General features: G+C 38.2%; 2 protein-coding genes across 2 annotated transcripts; both read right to left on the reverse strand.

Moving 5' to 3' along the window:
• Nucleotides 1-6,241: 6,241 nt before the first annotated feature.
• LOC141588443 (protein FAR1-RELATED SEQUENCE 5-like) lies at nucleotides 6,242-10,136 on the reverse strand. The gene is made up of 3 exons (XM_074409887.1): nucleotides 10,006-10,136; nucleotides 8,481-8,682; nucleotides 6,242-7,408 (listed from the first exon to the last, which is right to left on the reverse strand). Exons 1-3 carry the CDS (start codon nucleotides 10,134-10,136, stop codon nucleotides 6,242-6,244), a joined length of 1,500 nt encoding a protein of 499 aa, XP_074265988.1.
• A 672-nt stretch (nucleotides 10,137-10,808) lies between these two features.
• Nucleotides 10,809-16,093, reverse strand: LOC141612993 (elongator complex protein 3). Its single transcript, XM_074431739.1, has 8 exons — nucleotides 15,474-16,093; nucleotides 13,919-14,161; nucleotides 13,504-13,678; nucleotides 12,689-12,855; nucleotides 12,220-12,439; nucleotides 11,842-11,946; nucleotides 11,277-11,429; nucleotides 10,809-11,161 (listed from the first exon to the last, which is right to left on the reverse strand). The coding sequence occupies exons 1-8, from the start codon at nucleotides 15,947-15,949 to the stop codon at nucleotides 11,003-11,005; spliced, it is 1,698 nt and encodes a 565-aa protein (XP_074287840.1). The 5' UTR covers nucleotides 15,950-16,093; the 3' UTR covers nucleotides 10,809-11,002.
• Nucleotides 16,094-16,302: the final 209 nt, after the last annotated feature.

Genomic DNA, 16,302 nt, shown 5'->3' on the forward strand with positions numbered 1-16,302 from the left:
GAGAAGGAAGGCAGTGGTAATGGTAATTTGGCAGAGGTACTGAATAAAGTGGTGAAAATGGCCGCAGCTCTTGGTTCAAAGAAGATAAGCAATGAAGAGAGGAGCACGACAAATGGTAAGCTATGTATGTGACCATCTTGATCTGCAAAAGTGACCACTTTAATTGTTAAATGTGATCAATGTGGTTATTAGATGGTAAATTAGTAAACTAGCTTGCATTTGTGATAACATCATAACATATATACCAATGACATAGTGACATTTGAAAGTTGTGACCAATTTAAGCAGAAATGTGACCAATTTGATGATATGAACTACCATTAACAGGGTCACATTTAGTAGAAATGTGACCAATGTGTAAAATGTGACCCTGTAAATGTATATGTAAAATGCGTATCTGCAAAATGTGCCCAATTTGGTGGTTGGAACTAGGGGTGTTCAGAATAAACCGAACCGCAATAACCGAACCGCAAAACCGAAAAACCGTCCATTTTTAAGGTTCGATTAACCGAACCGTTTCGACAAAGCGGTTCGTTGAACCGAACCGTTAACTTTATTATGGAAAAGGTTCGGTTAAGGTTCGCAATTTTAGATAACCGGTTAACCGCGAACCGAACCGTTTCACAAAAAATTAAGCAAAAAATTAAAATATTATATAAAAAACTGTTATTTCGTTTAGTTTTCTTAGTGTATCCAAATTTAAAATTTCTTAAATTGATTAATGCTAATGTTTAGCTTATTAACTTTATTGTTGGATATAATATATAATGAAAATTTAATTAAACTATTAGAAAAAATTAAAGAAAACTGAAAAAAAAAGTAATATAGAACGATTATCGGTTAACCGGTAACCGAACCGCTAATAACCGTTTAAAGTGGTTAACCGAACCGTTTATAACCGTTTCCAACGGTGCGGTTTAGGTTCGGAGTTTTGCCGAACCGAACCGTCTGCGAACCGAATTAAATTAGAGGTTCGGTGAACCGAACCGCGAATGAACACCCCTAGTTGGAACTAACATTAATAGGGTCACATTTACAGTTAAAATGGTGACATTGTTGTTATGTGTAAAATGTGACCCTGTTAATGTATATGTGATATTCTTATCTGCAAAATGTGACCAGTTTGGTGATATGAACTATCGTTATGAGGGTCACATTTACCTGTTAAAATGGTGACATTGTTGTTATGTGTAAAATGTGACCCTTTTAATGTAGATGAGAAATTCTTATCTGCAAAATGTGACCAGTTTGGTGATTTGAACCAACATTAAGTGGGTCACATTTACCAGTTAAATTGGTGTCATTGTTGTTTTGTGTAAAATTTGACCCTGTTTATAGATATGTTAAATTGTTATCTGCAAAATGTGACCAGTTTGGTGATTTGAACCAACATTAAGTGGGTCACATTTAACGTTAAATTGGTGTCATTGTTGTTTTGTGTAAAATGTGACCCTGTTTACAAATATGTTAAATTCTTATCTGCAAAATGTGACCAGTTTTTTTGATTTGAACCAACATTAAGTGGGTCACATTTACCGTTAAATTGGCGACATTGTTGTTATGTGTATAATGTGACCCTGTTAATGTATATCTGAAATTCTCATCTGCAAAATGTGACCACTTTGGTGATTTGAACTAACATTAACAGGGTGACATTTACCGGTTAAAATGGTGACATAGTTGTTATGTGTGAAATATGACCCTGTTAATGCATGTGTGAAATTATTATCTGCAAAATGTTGTCAGATTAACTTATAATTGTGGCCATATACTATGAAATGTCACCAGTTTACTGAATGATCTAGAATCTAGAATGGTAACATAGTAGAATAAAGAGAGTGTCACCACTTTAGTGTACCTTTAGTCTCTTAAAATGGTGACTTATATGTGACAGTTTTTTTGAGCAAAATGTAACCAATGTAAGTAAGAATTGTGATTCTGTTAATGGAAAAGTTGTGCTGTTTTGGTGATTTGAATTATCAATTACCAATTTAGCGTACCATTAGTTGCCTTTGAGATCATATGTGACCAATCTATATGAGATATGTGACCACTTTAGAGTAGATTACCAGTTATTAGGAAATGCTTTTATGTTAGACAATGTTTGACCAACTACAGATTTTAACTTCCAAACAGTGTCTCAGAAAACGAAAGTTGTTGCTGAAAAGTCGAAGAACATAGAGGATGGACAAAGCTCAAAGAGAAAGTTACCGGAAGGGGTTGTGGTTGTAAAAAGAAAAAGACAGAGAAAGGAAGGAACGTATGTTAAGCTTCCTTAATCACTATGTGACCATTTTAAGACTGATGATCTATTTGAAAACTGTTTTCTTTAACGACTAATTAATTGTGTCATTTTATAGGAAATTGAAGGGGGTCGAGGGGCATGGATCACCAGCTGCCCTACACTATGTCATCCAGCATTTATCGACAGAACAGAGGAAGGCCGTTGAAGAAATAGGGTTCGGGGGGCTTCTAGAACTGAGGGCCTCTAAGTTCATTCATACGATGGTTGACTGGTTGTTGCTGCGTTATGATACGCATACCAGGCTATTGTTGTTTAATAGGTTGGTCCATTTCTCAATCAGTAAGCATGATGTTTACGATGTCTTTATGTTACCATGTGGGGGGGGAGGATGTCCAAGCAGATAACGACGATAAAGAGCTACTGTACACTTGGAGAGAGAGATTCAATGCTTTGCCCAAGAAAGATATCCATTTGGATAAGGTACGAGGTGAAATGCTGCAGATGGTAAACGGTGGATCAGAATTCAAGAAAATGTTTGTGTTGTTTGCACTGGGGTCGTTCTTAGCCCCAACTGTTCACAATCGTGTTGACACAAGGTTGTTGAGGGCTGTGGAGGATGTTGAGTCCATTCCAAATATGAACTGGTGCGCTTACATCCTTGATCGTTTCGACGCATCTGTGAAATCATGGAAGGAGAATGAGTCGAAAAGCATTGGGGGTTGCCTAATGTTCTTCCAATTGGTCTACTTGCATCGACTAATTTGGAGGGGTGAGCCTGCAAAGACAACACTACCATTGATAAGACATTGGACATATGAAGAAATGAAGCATCGAGTGAAAGAGGAATGCAAAGCTTATGCTGTCCATAGGGGCTTTGGTATAGGGGTGTGGGATCTGAGGACGTATCCGTTGTCCCTTCATATGGAGAAGGCATTCTACAAAGTGACGGTTAAAAGAGAAGCCCCTGAGGGTTGAAAAGATGAACCTGAAGTGGGGAAAAGAGCGGAGGAAGGAGGTCGTGCGACCGAGGACAGTGGGATTGAAATTAATACGGGATGTAGGACCGTTAGTTTGCCACTACCAGATGACCTGCCTACAGATGAGGATCTCAGCCGCCTATATAACGATGTAAGTACTATTGTCTATCCTTCAAAATTACAGTCCCATTAAGACCAAAGTGAGGTGATTGTCTGTTCACATGTGACCATATAAGCTGTGAAATGTTGGTGTTTGTTGACAACTTTAGGGGGTGACATTCTGGTTTAACATGATAACATTAATATGTCATTGAATGTTATCATATGAGCAAGTTTTGTGATTTTAAATTGTAGGAGGACTAGTCTATCCTTGAAAATTGTAGTCACATTACACTAAAGTTAGGTACATTCTTATTGTCTGTTAGCATGTGACCATTATTGCTGTCAAATGTTGGTGTTTGTGGTGTTTTTTGAGAAACTTTAACTGGTGACATTATTGCTTAACATAATAACATTTGTACATGTAAGAATCGTAGTCTGATATGTAGGTGTTGTAGAATTAAATCTGACTTAACTGTTGTCTATGTTTGACACTTAAAAAGGTGACAAAACTGCCTTGAGATGGTTATATTGTCATTGAATGGTATAATGTAACAATTGCTATTATGATATGTCAACAAGTTGCAATATGTAAGTGATGTGTATTTGAAAGTAAAAGAAGGGTCACAAATTCACTAAAGATGATTACATTATTATGGTCTGTTGACATGTAACCATTAAAGCTGCAATATGTAGGTGTCTGTTGAGAACTCAGAATGGTGACATTATGACTTAAGGAAGTAACATTTTTATAATTGACCATCAAAGCAGTGATATGTAGGACTTATTATTTCTGAATTTATATGTATATGAAATGGGCATTGAATTAGTGCAAACTCCTTCTAATCTAAAGTTGTCCTTTTCTAGGCGCGTGTACTAAAATGGTACCAGTCAAAGAGAAACCAAAATTTGGTGTCACGCTTGCATCGTCAAATGGCAGAAGAATTGAGTGCGGATCCTCCCCTGTCTCAGCAGAGTCGGCATCAGCAGAACGCAGTGGTAGGAGAAGCGGGTGAAGCAGCTGGAGAGACCTTGTCGCAAAAATTGGATAGCGACCCCGCCTTCTATGCCGACTTCATTGCCATGCTTGACAAGGTGGACAAGGCTATGGAGAACATGGTTATCCCGCCCTCTTTTGACTTGGGGATTGATGACATTGGACGGACACCAGCACGCTCATACGAGCTCGGGTACACTCGTGCTAGAGACCGTCAACCAGCAGTCCCCGTTTCAGATTGCCCTAAGGAAGTCCTCCGACCCCCGAACCGTCCTAATCAAAAGCCTGCCGGTAAGAGGAAGTGAAGTAGTTGCAGCGGTCGTTAACAAGGAACTGTCGTTAACTGATTATGTTGTAGTATTTTGAGGACACAACTTTTGGTCCTTCCCGGCAGTGGAGGGAATGTTAACTAGTCTTTTTGTCAAACTCTTCTGTGTAGACTGTTGGGGTATGTATTACCCGTACTGAAGTTAACCTTCACATTGTGACATATGTGAACAAAAAATGGTCACAATGTTGTGTAAAGTAGTCACATTTTGATGCTGACCATAAAAGTCAGCAAGTTGTAAACAACGGTTGTTATCATGTTAAGTTCAACGCGGAACGGTTAAACATAGGTGCGTGTCTAACGTACGATGGTCAAATTTCCAACAATGACATATGTCAGCAGTAATAGTCATTGATGTTCCCATGCTAACAGTTCAGTAACCATGTTAAATAATGGTAACATCCAACGGTGAATAACCATTTTATAGATCAGCAAAAAGCCAATTTTGAAATGTGGGAAAGGAAGCTTTTTCAAAAAATGAGTGTGAAAATGACATATCTCAGAATATTGAGTCCTCAAAATTTTTGAATATGAAGAAAATGAGTATAAATATTTGAGTATGAAAAAATGTGAGCATTTTGTGTGATGTGTATTAAAAACTAAAAGAAGGGTGACAATTAGCCTAAATATGGTTACATTCTTATGGTTTGTACACATGTGACCATATTTTCATGATATGAGGGTGTATGTTGACAACTAAAAAATGGTGACATTCATACTTAAGGTAGCAACATATTTCAAAAAAAAAGTATAAATATTTGAGTATGAAAAAAAATAGTGAAAATGACATATCTGAAAATATAAGTCCTCAAATGTGAGCATGTTGTGTGATGTGTATTAAAAATTAAAAGAAGGATGACAATTAGCCTAAATATGGTTACATACATATGGTTTGTACACATGTGACCATATTTTCATGATATGAGGGTGTATGTTGACAACTAAAAAATGGTGACATTCATACTTAAGGTAGCAACATATTTCAAAAAAAAGTATAAATATTTGAGTATGAAAAAAAATAGTGAAAATGACATATCTGAAAATATTGAGTCCTCAAATGTGAGCATGTTGTGTGATGTGTATTAAAAATTAAAAGAAGGATGACAATTAGCCCAAATATGGTTACATTCGTGTGGTTTGTACACATATGACCATATTTGCTATGATATGAAGGTGTATGTTGAAAACTTAAAAATGGTGACATTCATACTTAAGGTAGCAACATTTTTAGAAGTTGGCATCATAACTGTTAAGAGGAAACCCATATTTACAACAGAAAGACACATGTCCACAGGTAGAAAACAAACAACATTACACTGAAACTTAAAGTCAAAATACTTAGTTTATGACTACAAATGGTGACATTGATAGATAACTAAAAATGTCACCACCTTGTTTACTAAATGTGACCAGTTTCTAGCATCATAATATGGTAACATGTATGAACGCAGATATTTCAATCTGATTTCATATATGTTACAGCTTATATGAGAACACTCGTCACCCAAAATAAACCGGTCTAACGAACAGTCCATAGTACCCAAAAAGTTTCCCGAAAATAGGTGACCCGGCTATGTCATGTGGGGCGAAGTAGATCAAATCAGACGTGGAACAGGTGTGTACATGGTACTGCCTTGTTCAGTCGCATTCTTAGCCTTCTTCTTAGGCCCCAGATTCCTTTTTTTACGTGCACTACGACCCTTTGTCGTACAATGTACTGGATCTAGAGTTGGAGGCCCAGCCGGGTCTACGTTGGGTAGATCTTCATTACGTTGCTCTTCGTCCATACTGAGTTTGGACAGCAACAACTGCACTTCCTCTTTGGCCTTCACACACAACTTCTCGAAAATAAGTCTAGCTTCAACAACATTATGGCATTTACTGATAAGATGGTTTGTAGCAATCAACATTGAACGACGCCAATTTATGACGTCATTGGCAGCGCTTCTGCGAATGTCGCTTGGAAGAAGCCTCTCCCAAACAGCTTTCTTGGAGAATTTTGTCCATCTACGTATTATGTACCTGTTGGGTATCTCCCCAACAGAATGCATGTGGAGGACACGAATTATGTGACTGCAAAACATACCCATAACCTGGAACTTTCGGCAACTGCATTCAATTAACTGATTAGAGCAATCATACGTGACATGATGTGCCTCATCCTCAGAAGCAGCAGGGTGGACGCAATACACCAACAGAGGGTCATCAACTGGCAAGTATGTCGCACGAGTTCCCATTGCAAGAGCGAATTCTCTCTCGAAGATGCGAAAGAGCTCCACAGTATAAACTTGAGATGCATGAAGCAACAGGTCAGCAAGAGGGTAAACGGAGGTGGGCGTGGATCTTATGCCGTTGAATTCTTTCCGCTCCTCCTCACTTCTCCATCTTCTCACCATGGTTTCAAATATACCGAAGAAAGCAGTCACCGACGTGGTCTTCGAAGCTTGAAAACCCATGGCATGGTTTGTGCTCTCGCTCCTCTGAGACGACAATAACCCGACAGAAAAGAATTCATTGTTCAATGCAGTGCTCCATTTAGCTCTATGTTTATATAGTCTCTTAAACCATGAATGGCCTTCTAATCCATAGTCTTTCATCATTTTGCGCCAAGTTTCCTCAAATTCTGATTCATTGAAACAACCATTGAGACATTTGTTGAATAAGTTCTGGAACGGTCGATCACCCTTTAATTTCCCAAAGTGAGAGATGGCGTTTTGCTGAATGTGCCACTGACATAACCTATGTCTTACTGTGGGATAAACCTGTGAACATGTCACCATTACTAGTGAAAAAATGTTATCATAAAAATAAAAAATAAGATGGTCACATCTGGTCTGGTAATGGGTTCACACAGAAATGTAACCATGTTAAATAGTCAGTAATGTAGAAACTCTGGCATTTTACAGGTAACAAACATGTCAGGGTTACATTTAGTAGTTAAAGTGGTCACTTATTGCAGATAAAATGGTCACATATATAGGTTACCATTTTGTTGAAATAAATTGATCACATTGATGCATATATATGTTATCAATTTAACCCTAAATTACTGAATTACATTATTGTGGAAGCTATCAACATTTGTAATTGAAATAACTTTGTCACCACCTGAAAGATAAATGTCCCTCCTTTTACCAGGTTTCTCATTTTTCAATTGTCATTGGCACCAGTTTTAGATTTTGGACACTTTGGATAACCCTATGTGTCAATATCTTATACAAACCACATTTATCAGTGAACATGGAATCATTTGGTAAATTTCGTACAATGTTAGTGTAAGATGCTAAATATGTAACCACATATCAGGTCCATACAAGGAGGAACATATATCAGCACAGGTGGCGACATGTATTAGAATTACAAAAAGTTGGTTGCTTAGAAAGTAATGTTGATAGTTTAAAGATTAGCACAGGTGGCGACATATATGAGCTGAGATAGCAACATGTTAATTAAGAACAGAAATGTTGATAGTTTAAAGATTAATGTAAGCAGTACAAGGATGATTTATACAAAGTGTGAAACTCTAAAACTGGTGACAATGTGCTCAATTTATCTGCAAAAAGATGGTAAACTATATATGTGACCATTGTATCTGCACTATGTGACCACTTTAACTAATAAATGTGACCCTTCCATGTTTGTTACCTGTAACATGTGACCAATGTGGGTATTAGATGGTAAATTAATAAACTTGGTTGCCTTTGATAACTCATAACATATATATAAAGGCATAGTGACATTTGGAAACTGTGATCAGTTTATGAAGAAATGTGGCCCTGTTATATATATATGTGAGACTGGTCAGATTTCAACTCTAATGAGATAATGTCAAACCTCTTTGATGGCGTTTGCTATTGCTTGATCTTGGTCGGTAAAGATAGAGACTGGTCGGATTTCATCTCCCATGGATTCATTGAAAACTTTGAATAACCACTCAAATGATTCTTGATTCTCGTTCGACAGGAATGCACACCCAAACATAACATTCGACCAATGATTGTTGATACCAACAAAGGCTCCACAAATAAGATTGTACCTATTTGTACGATAAGTAGTGTCAAATGTGATTACGTCTCGGTACAACAAATAGTCCTCTCTCATCATTGCGTCCCGCCAAAATATGTTACTTAATCTTCCTTCTTCGTTAAATTGAACGCGAAAAAAGAACCCCGACTCCTCCGCTACCCTGCTGGTCAGAAGGTTGATCAGTGTTGCTGCATCACCTCCTTCAATTTTTTTCATCCGCAATCTGTTTACATAGTTGATATGATCTCGCTTTGTGTGCCCAACGAATGCATCGCCACCAAATAGCGTTGCCGCGCAAAGAACTCGAATTGAACCGAAAGGGGGCACATGAGCTTCGATCATTGCCTTTATTAACTCGCCCTCCGCTCGAAACCTTGCGCTCGGACCTATGGTGATGCCGCCACTTGGGGGGGGGGGGTTAACGGGTGATTGTGCTCGATCTCATGCTGCAGCACCTCCCATACACCTTCCTCGTTAACTTGCGTCCTAACACAGGCTTTGCACTCGCAACGAGTAATTGAAACCTTCCTACCATTGCTGTTTAAAACTTCAACATCACCATTTAAACTACCTTTGCTCTTGTTCCCGTGATTTCCTTCGCAAGAACATCTAAAGTATCGCTCAATGAACGGTCTGTCTTTCTTGTTAGACCGCCGAGATGTCGATTTCTTGACACTAAAGCCAATGTGCTGCGAATGTTTAATATATAAAGCGTAAATATGCTCCCATTTCGCTGCTTTTATTCAAAGAAGAGAACCGGATAAATCAGTACCTGTGACAAGTCCGTCTGACTGGGTTAGAATAATAAAACTGTGCAAAAGTGATTTATACTTCAAACTCAGAAAACCTAATATGGAAGTTAATATGCAGATACATTATAACTTCTGAATCGTGGCACATTCAGCAACCTAATTACGAAACTAATATTTCTATCGTAACGAAAACATGAAAATGTGAAGATTTCAAAGAAAGCTACAACATTTCACAAATTTTTGAAGAACACAACATATAAAATATGTGAATGTTAAGCGTATTATCAGCATCGTCACAGCTTCATCATAATAAAAAAATTCTTATTGTTAAAGGTTTAATAACCAAAAAAAAATTTAACAACAACACAACAACAAATATTACACTAGATTGAGTTATATTGCCCTCAATATTATCAAAAAATAGAACATAACAAGACTTACATTCATAATAAGGGCAAAAAACAAACCTTTATTTATCATCATGGTCACAAATTCGTCGTCAGTAACGATAGGAACTAGACTATCATCGTTATCAACAAAGTGACCATAGATTCTTCTACAGTAGTTGATGTACGACCAACAGAGCATCTTCCTCCTCCATTATTTTTTCTTCGTCAGTAACGATAGGAACTAGACTATCATCGTTATCAACAGCACCCATAGATTCTTCTACAACCGTCGCTACAGCCAACTGAGCATCTTCCTCCTCCATTATTTTTTCTTAGTGATTAAGATTTAAAAAAAAAAATGGTTATATAGAAGATTTACATGATATTTTTATGAGATATTATAGGTTAAAGAGCTTCAAGATGAAGATGCATGAGAGCTTGAAGCAATTTTTTTTGGAAAGGACATGGTGACTGATGGCTTGGGTAGGGAGGGTAAGATGTCACAAAAAGTTTGATGGCTTGGGTTTGGATAAACAAAGAGTATCCTGCGCACAAAAAAAGAGATGGGGGTTAATATTTTAATCAACCCACTTGATGAACCACCCGCCCAAATCACACGGATATCCTACTATTTGGCCCGTCTTCACCTTGTGACGGATATGGTGCGTCTTCAATGAGAATTTGTGTTATGTTTTAGGTAGTCTCTCATTCGATATAGGTTGAGATTAACGAGAATGGTCAATTGGTCTATGATCTTTCTAGTATGTGTAGGAGAGGTCTATGGATCAAACTCTTAATTTATCAGTAAAATGGCGATGGCAACCATCACATTGTATTTATAACTAGAGAGAAAATAAGTGCTTTTCGATTTTATGATTCGACTTGCACATACTTCAATTTTCTAGTTTTTGACAAATTCAGCAAGAGAAAATGCGTAATGTTCAAATGTTTCTTTCTGATACCAGTTTATTTACGTTTTGCTTGGCGCAGAAAACTAAGGGAAAAAGAATGAACATGCACAAAAACAAACTCAAGTTCATAATTTACAAGCAAATGATCAGTATGACCTAAATCTAAAGCCAAGTTTACAACAAAACTCTACTCTATTCAACAATAAACCTCCACCACTTTATAACTGTTCTGTCCTCGTACTACCTCATACAACACGAAATAAACAAAAAGACCCCTATCAAATGAGATGTTTAACCATATAGGGTCCCTCGAGTTCATATCCCAATTTCCGGTAGTAATGGCGAGTGCCTACTCCAGAGATGACGGCTATCTTTGTCGATCTATGCTCTGACCGTGCAATATGTTCTGCCTCTTCCATCAAGAGGGTACCATAACCCTGTTCATTTAAAACAAAACAGTCATCTAAGCAGATAATTGTAATGCTGGCAACCAGCATAGCTTCCTCGAGCATCAATAGCACATAATATTGATATATACAAATCCAACATTACCTGGTGCTGCAACTTATCTGCATCCCGTCCATGGACGGGAACTGCAGTCCCGTATACATGTAGTTCACGAACAATGGAACACTTCCCAGTAAGTTCCGGACAAGTAACGTTTCGGCCACATTTCCTTAGACGTACAAGACCAACAAGAATGTCCTAGGCATCAAGACGATGATTTGCCATTAGACCACAGAAACTCAAAATATTAAGCACCCCAATGGATTTGAGTACATCACCACAAAAACGCATGAGACACTCTTACATGGAGTACTATATTAGACAGATCAATAACCATCTAATTAAATAAGCATTTCACAAGTATTTGGGTTGGTCTCACATGCTAGAATATGAGAGACCATCTTATACAAGACTCGTGCAACATGGTCGGAGAAATTATTTCAACCAATACTCAGTACAAATGAAATGCTTATAAGTTAGTAACCAAAAGGTCTTCAAGACTCATTTAATTTAGTCCTGAATCTTCAAAAATATCGACATTAGAGTTCAGTCTTTCAATCAGCTCTACTATTCATCACAGTATTTTCAGTCATTAAGTAACACTCCATACCTGCCGTGTGTCTTCATATGAGAGAAAAGTTTCCCAGCCTTCATTAGCTGTATAATCACGACGAACCAGCTCTACTTCCTCCGGCCTAATCTTGTGGTGGATGTCCTGAGCGGAGAGAAGGAAGTACAGATATTTAGGCCTCTGGCCTTGTATGGAACGATGAATTTGATGAGAAAGAAAAGGGGACAATTTCCACCATTTCCTTCAATCCAAGTCAAATTAAACTCCTTTATAGAAATATGTGAAGGAAAAAATAATCATAGCTTCATTTCCACCATTTCCCTCAATACAAGCCAAATTAAAATCCTTTTAAACAAAGAGGTTATGCTTCCAAATCTACTAGACAAGTATTTTTGAGACCAAGCTAGACCAACTCACCTGAATCCCAGCTTCTCGTGTTCGCACATCACGACATTTCAATCCGAGATCATCCATCCGAGCCAAAGCTAGCTCACGGAGGTTGCCTTTCTCAACACCAGAAGTAACCAGAGGCATAGGTATATCACGCTGAACTCGGTAGACACGAGTCCAAGGAGGCACCATTGATAAAATCCTCGCAATGATATCCACAAGTTGTTCGGGTGGATAATTTCTATACCTGCATGATTATGAAAATTATAGTAATGCCACATGAATCACAGCAATCTCACCAGCAATTACATCATTAAAGAAAATGAAAATAGAAAAAACGGGAAAATCACTACAAAAATTGTCAACTTTTTTTCCTTTCAAATATAACCAAAGCAATTAAATGTGGAAACCACATACAAATCACTGTCTATATCACCAGCCACAAGTAAACTGCACCCAAGTACCCAACTAGTACAGCTTTGTAGTAGGGGAGTACCTGCCAGTTTTCCAGAGCTCGTAAAGTCCAGTTCCACGAATAACAAGAGTGGGATATATTTTAAGTCCATCGGCTCTAAATGCAGGACTTTCAAAGAATTCCTTGAAGCTCTCCATGTCTCTCTCTAACCCCACGTTTGGGAGATCAGGCATCATATGTGCAACAACCTGACATTAAAGCACATAGGCCAGCAAACACCAAAACATATAAATAGGCAAACTTCTGCAGACAATTTCCACTATTAAAAAAAAAAAAAAAAAAAAAAAAAAAAAAAAAACTATGCTCATGTTCAGGAAGACAGGAACTACGAAGACTGAAGACGTAAGCACACACTATTCCCATGTAAACAGTAAAACAAATTGCAACACACCCTTCTTACGGAGAACGACAATCACATTTATTATTGAGGGAGTCAATACTCGACGCAATTTTCTTCTTGGGTCAAACAGCCTCCTTGTATTGACACAATGACACCACAAGGGTAACGTAGCGTACATCCGACACTCCACTTGAGGCATTGGGGTTATGTTGTCATCTAAAGATGTTTTCAATCATACTATGATAGTGACTCGCTAAATAGCCCGAATACAACCCTCAAATAGTATTCTGGTTGTACAAAGTCATGCATAAAATTTAACTTTGACAAAGTAACCACTTACAGAGAGGACTATTATAATAGTGGTGCGCAATAGATATAAGATCCTCATGTTATCTATGTTTAGTACTGAATTTGCATAGAATTTAGGCTACACACAATGAACAAGTAATAAAATTGGAGCAGACTATCTTGCAGATAGAACTTTCGAAAGATGTACCTTGAAACCAGCATCCTTTGCCAAGCAAAAGCAATCAGCTACTGCAGCAACAGTGTGTCCCCTATTTGTGTCTCGTGCAACATCTTCATATGTGCTCTGAACTCCAATCTCTAACCGAGTGCACCCATATAACAGCATCTGCCGCAAATGTGGACCAAGGCAATAGTCCGGTCTCCTGAGAAGGTCAAAGGAACATGGATATCTTTAGGAAACGTAATAAAATTCAACAAATCTTCCTTCAACTTATCTCAAAGTCTTTAAAACAGCATTCACGCCCTAACGTAGGATAGATGGTCAAATAAATAGCAGAAAAAGAACAAAATGAACATGGTGAACCAGAGCAAAGGGAGCAGCTGTCATCAGCTAACAGTCTCTATTAAGGAGCAGCAGTTAGAGGCTTAGAGCAAATACTCACGTCTCAATAGTCATTCCAATACACTTCACTGCACTGTGCTCGGAGTAGGCAACAGCTTCTTCAACATTTGCTGATGTGTGGCCTGATAAAGCATCATGCAAGTTTCTAGTGAAGTAATCACGGTACTCTGCTGGCAGTGACATAAAAGTACCACCCATCAGAATAAACTCAACCTTATCAACACTGTGACCCAGCCTTTTAAGCTGGTCAATCCTGCTTCGTGCCTGAACATATGGATTATACCTGAAAACATGTAAAAACACGATATCATAAAGCGTCCATATCAAGCTTCACAAACCCCCAAAAGGCAATCATACAAACAGCTTAAGGTCAAAACTTTATTGTTACTCTTAATCAAAGAGTCTCATTGTAAGAAACGGCTCAAAGCTACATATCATATCAGCTTCCAAAGTAAACTGATTCAGACATCATAAATATTTTGGCTACAACATGATATGGTAAGTCTAAAATGTACTCCCTCAAGCCCCTCATCCGATTCACATTGTCAATATAAGAATTACAGAAAATTATCTTTAATCAAGTTATCTAAGTGGCAATATAAGTGAAATGGGGCAGGTATAATACAAGAACAATAGGAAATTATCCTAAAACCTCCATACCTAGCTCTGATAGTGTGCATACCAGTAGGCTCATAACCAGTTTAACTCTGACTCTCTGAGTACTGTACTCGAAATCCAAGGCTTTATTTCTTAAATGAAGAGGTAATATCGATATTGTCATCATTTCCTAAACCTATCTCTAATCAAAGCAGAAATATAACTGCAATGACACGAGTACAGCACAAAAAAAATATCAAAATTCATCACAGGACCTCGATATCTAGCTCTAATAGCGCGCATACTAGTAAACAGTGTAACTCTGAGCACTATACTCAAACTCGCAGAGTACCTTATTTTGTTATTATTTCTTAAACTTATCTCTAATCAATGCGGCAATATAACTAAAACCGAGCTAATACAATACAGGGTTTATCAAAAATGATCCAAATCATCCATACCTAGCTTGAATAGCGCGCAATCGTGCATACTAGTAGAGTAGTAGGCTCATAATCAGTATAACTCTGAGTACTATAGTACTATACTCAAACTCACAAACATTGATATTTTGTCACTATTTCTTAAATCTATTTCTAATCAAAGCGACTATATAACTCAAACCGAGCAAATACAACACAAAAATTCTCAAAATTTATCCTAAAACCTCCATACATAGCTCATAACCAGTATAGCTCTTAGTACAATACTCAAACTTAAAAACATCCATATTTTATCACTATTACTTGAATCTATCTTTAATCAAAGCGACAATATAACTGAAACAGAGCAAATACAGTACAAGATTTATCGAAAATTATCCTAAAACCTCCATATCATACCTAGCTCGAATAGCACGCATACTAATAGGTTCTCAAACTCACAAAAATCGATAATTTGTCACTATTTCTTAAAGCTAGCTCTAATCAAAGCGACAATTAAACTGAAACGAAGTGAGTACAATACAAAAGTTATCGAAAATGAACCTAAAACATCCATACCTAGCTCGAATAGCGCGCATACTAGTAGGTTCATAACCAGTATAACTCTGAGTACTATACTCAAAATCCGAATCCGGACCACCAGGACAATACACACAAATATTCCCCGTCGTCGCAATATGCGGACACCGATGCGGTTTCGACATAACAGCAACAACAGCGATACCGGAAGCGGTCCTAACAGGCTTAGCACGGAGCTTAGGCAATAGCGCAGCGCGGTCCGCGTCCGGAACAGCGGCGATCATTTCTACGAGCTTCGGCGCGCGCGCAAGGCCGTATTTACGACAGGCGGCGGATTTGATTGCGTTAAGGTCGACGATTTCACCGTTGCGACTTCCGTCGACCATTTGAGAGACGATTTCGGAGATTGCTTTGACTCGTGCTTCTTCTTCTGTTAGGTTGTGGTGGAGGACGCCGCCACGGCCTGGGCGCGGGCGTGGGAGGGGTGTGGGATGGTCGACGGCGGCGGACGCCATTGTTTTGGTGGTTTAAGGTGGGGATGATGGTGGGAGTGTGGAAGGAGGAGTATAGAGAAGGGGAGAGGATGGCGTGGGTGACTGGGTGTGTGTTGGATTTGGGCAGGAATTAGGGCTATGGGATTGGAAGGTTCTGGCCTCTTTGCTAATGGATGAAGTGGTTTCTCAATAACTTGATTAGTGACGGTTTCTGATATATTTTGTAACGTACTCCGTATTTTCTAAATCCCGTATATTATTTTGGTCTATCCTGCCCAATTTATCTCGATTTTCCAATCTTAGTCTTCGCCTTAAAAACAAATTAGAAAAAGTTATCTCCCTTAGCCCTCTCAAAACTTAACCAATTCAACAAT

The sequence above is a fragment of the Silene latifolia genome, chromosome 1, assembly GCF_048544455.1.
Source record: "Silene latifolia isolate original U9 population chromosome 1, ASM4854445v1, whole genome shotgun sequence".
Lineage (NCBI taxonomy): Eukaryota > Viridiplantae > Streptophyta > Magnoliopsida > Caryophyllales > Caryophyllaceae > Silene > Silene latifolia.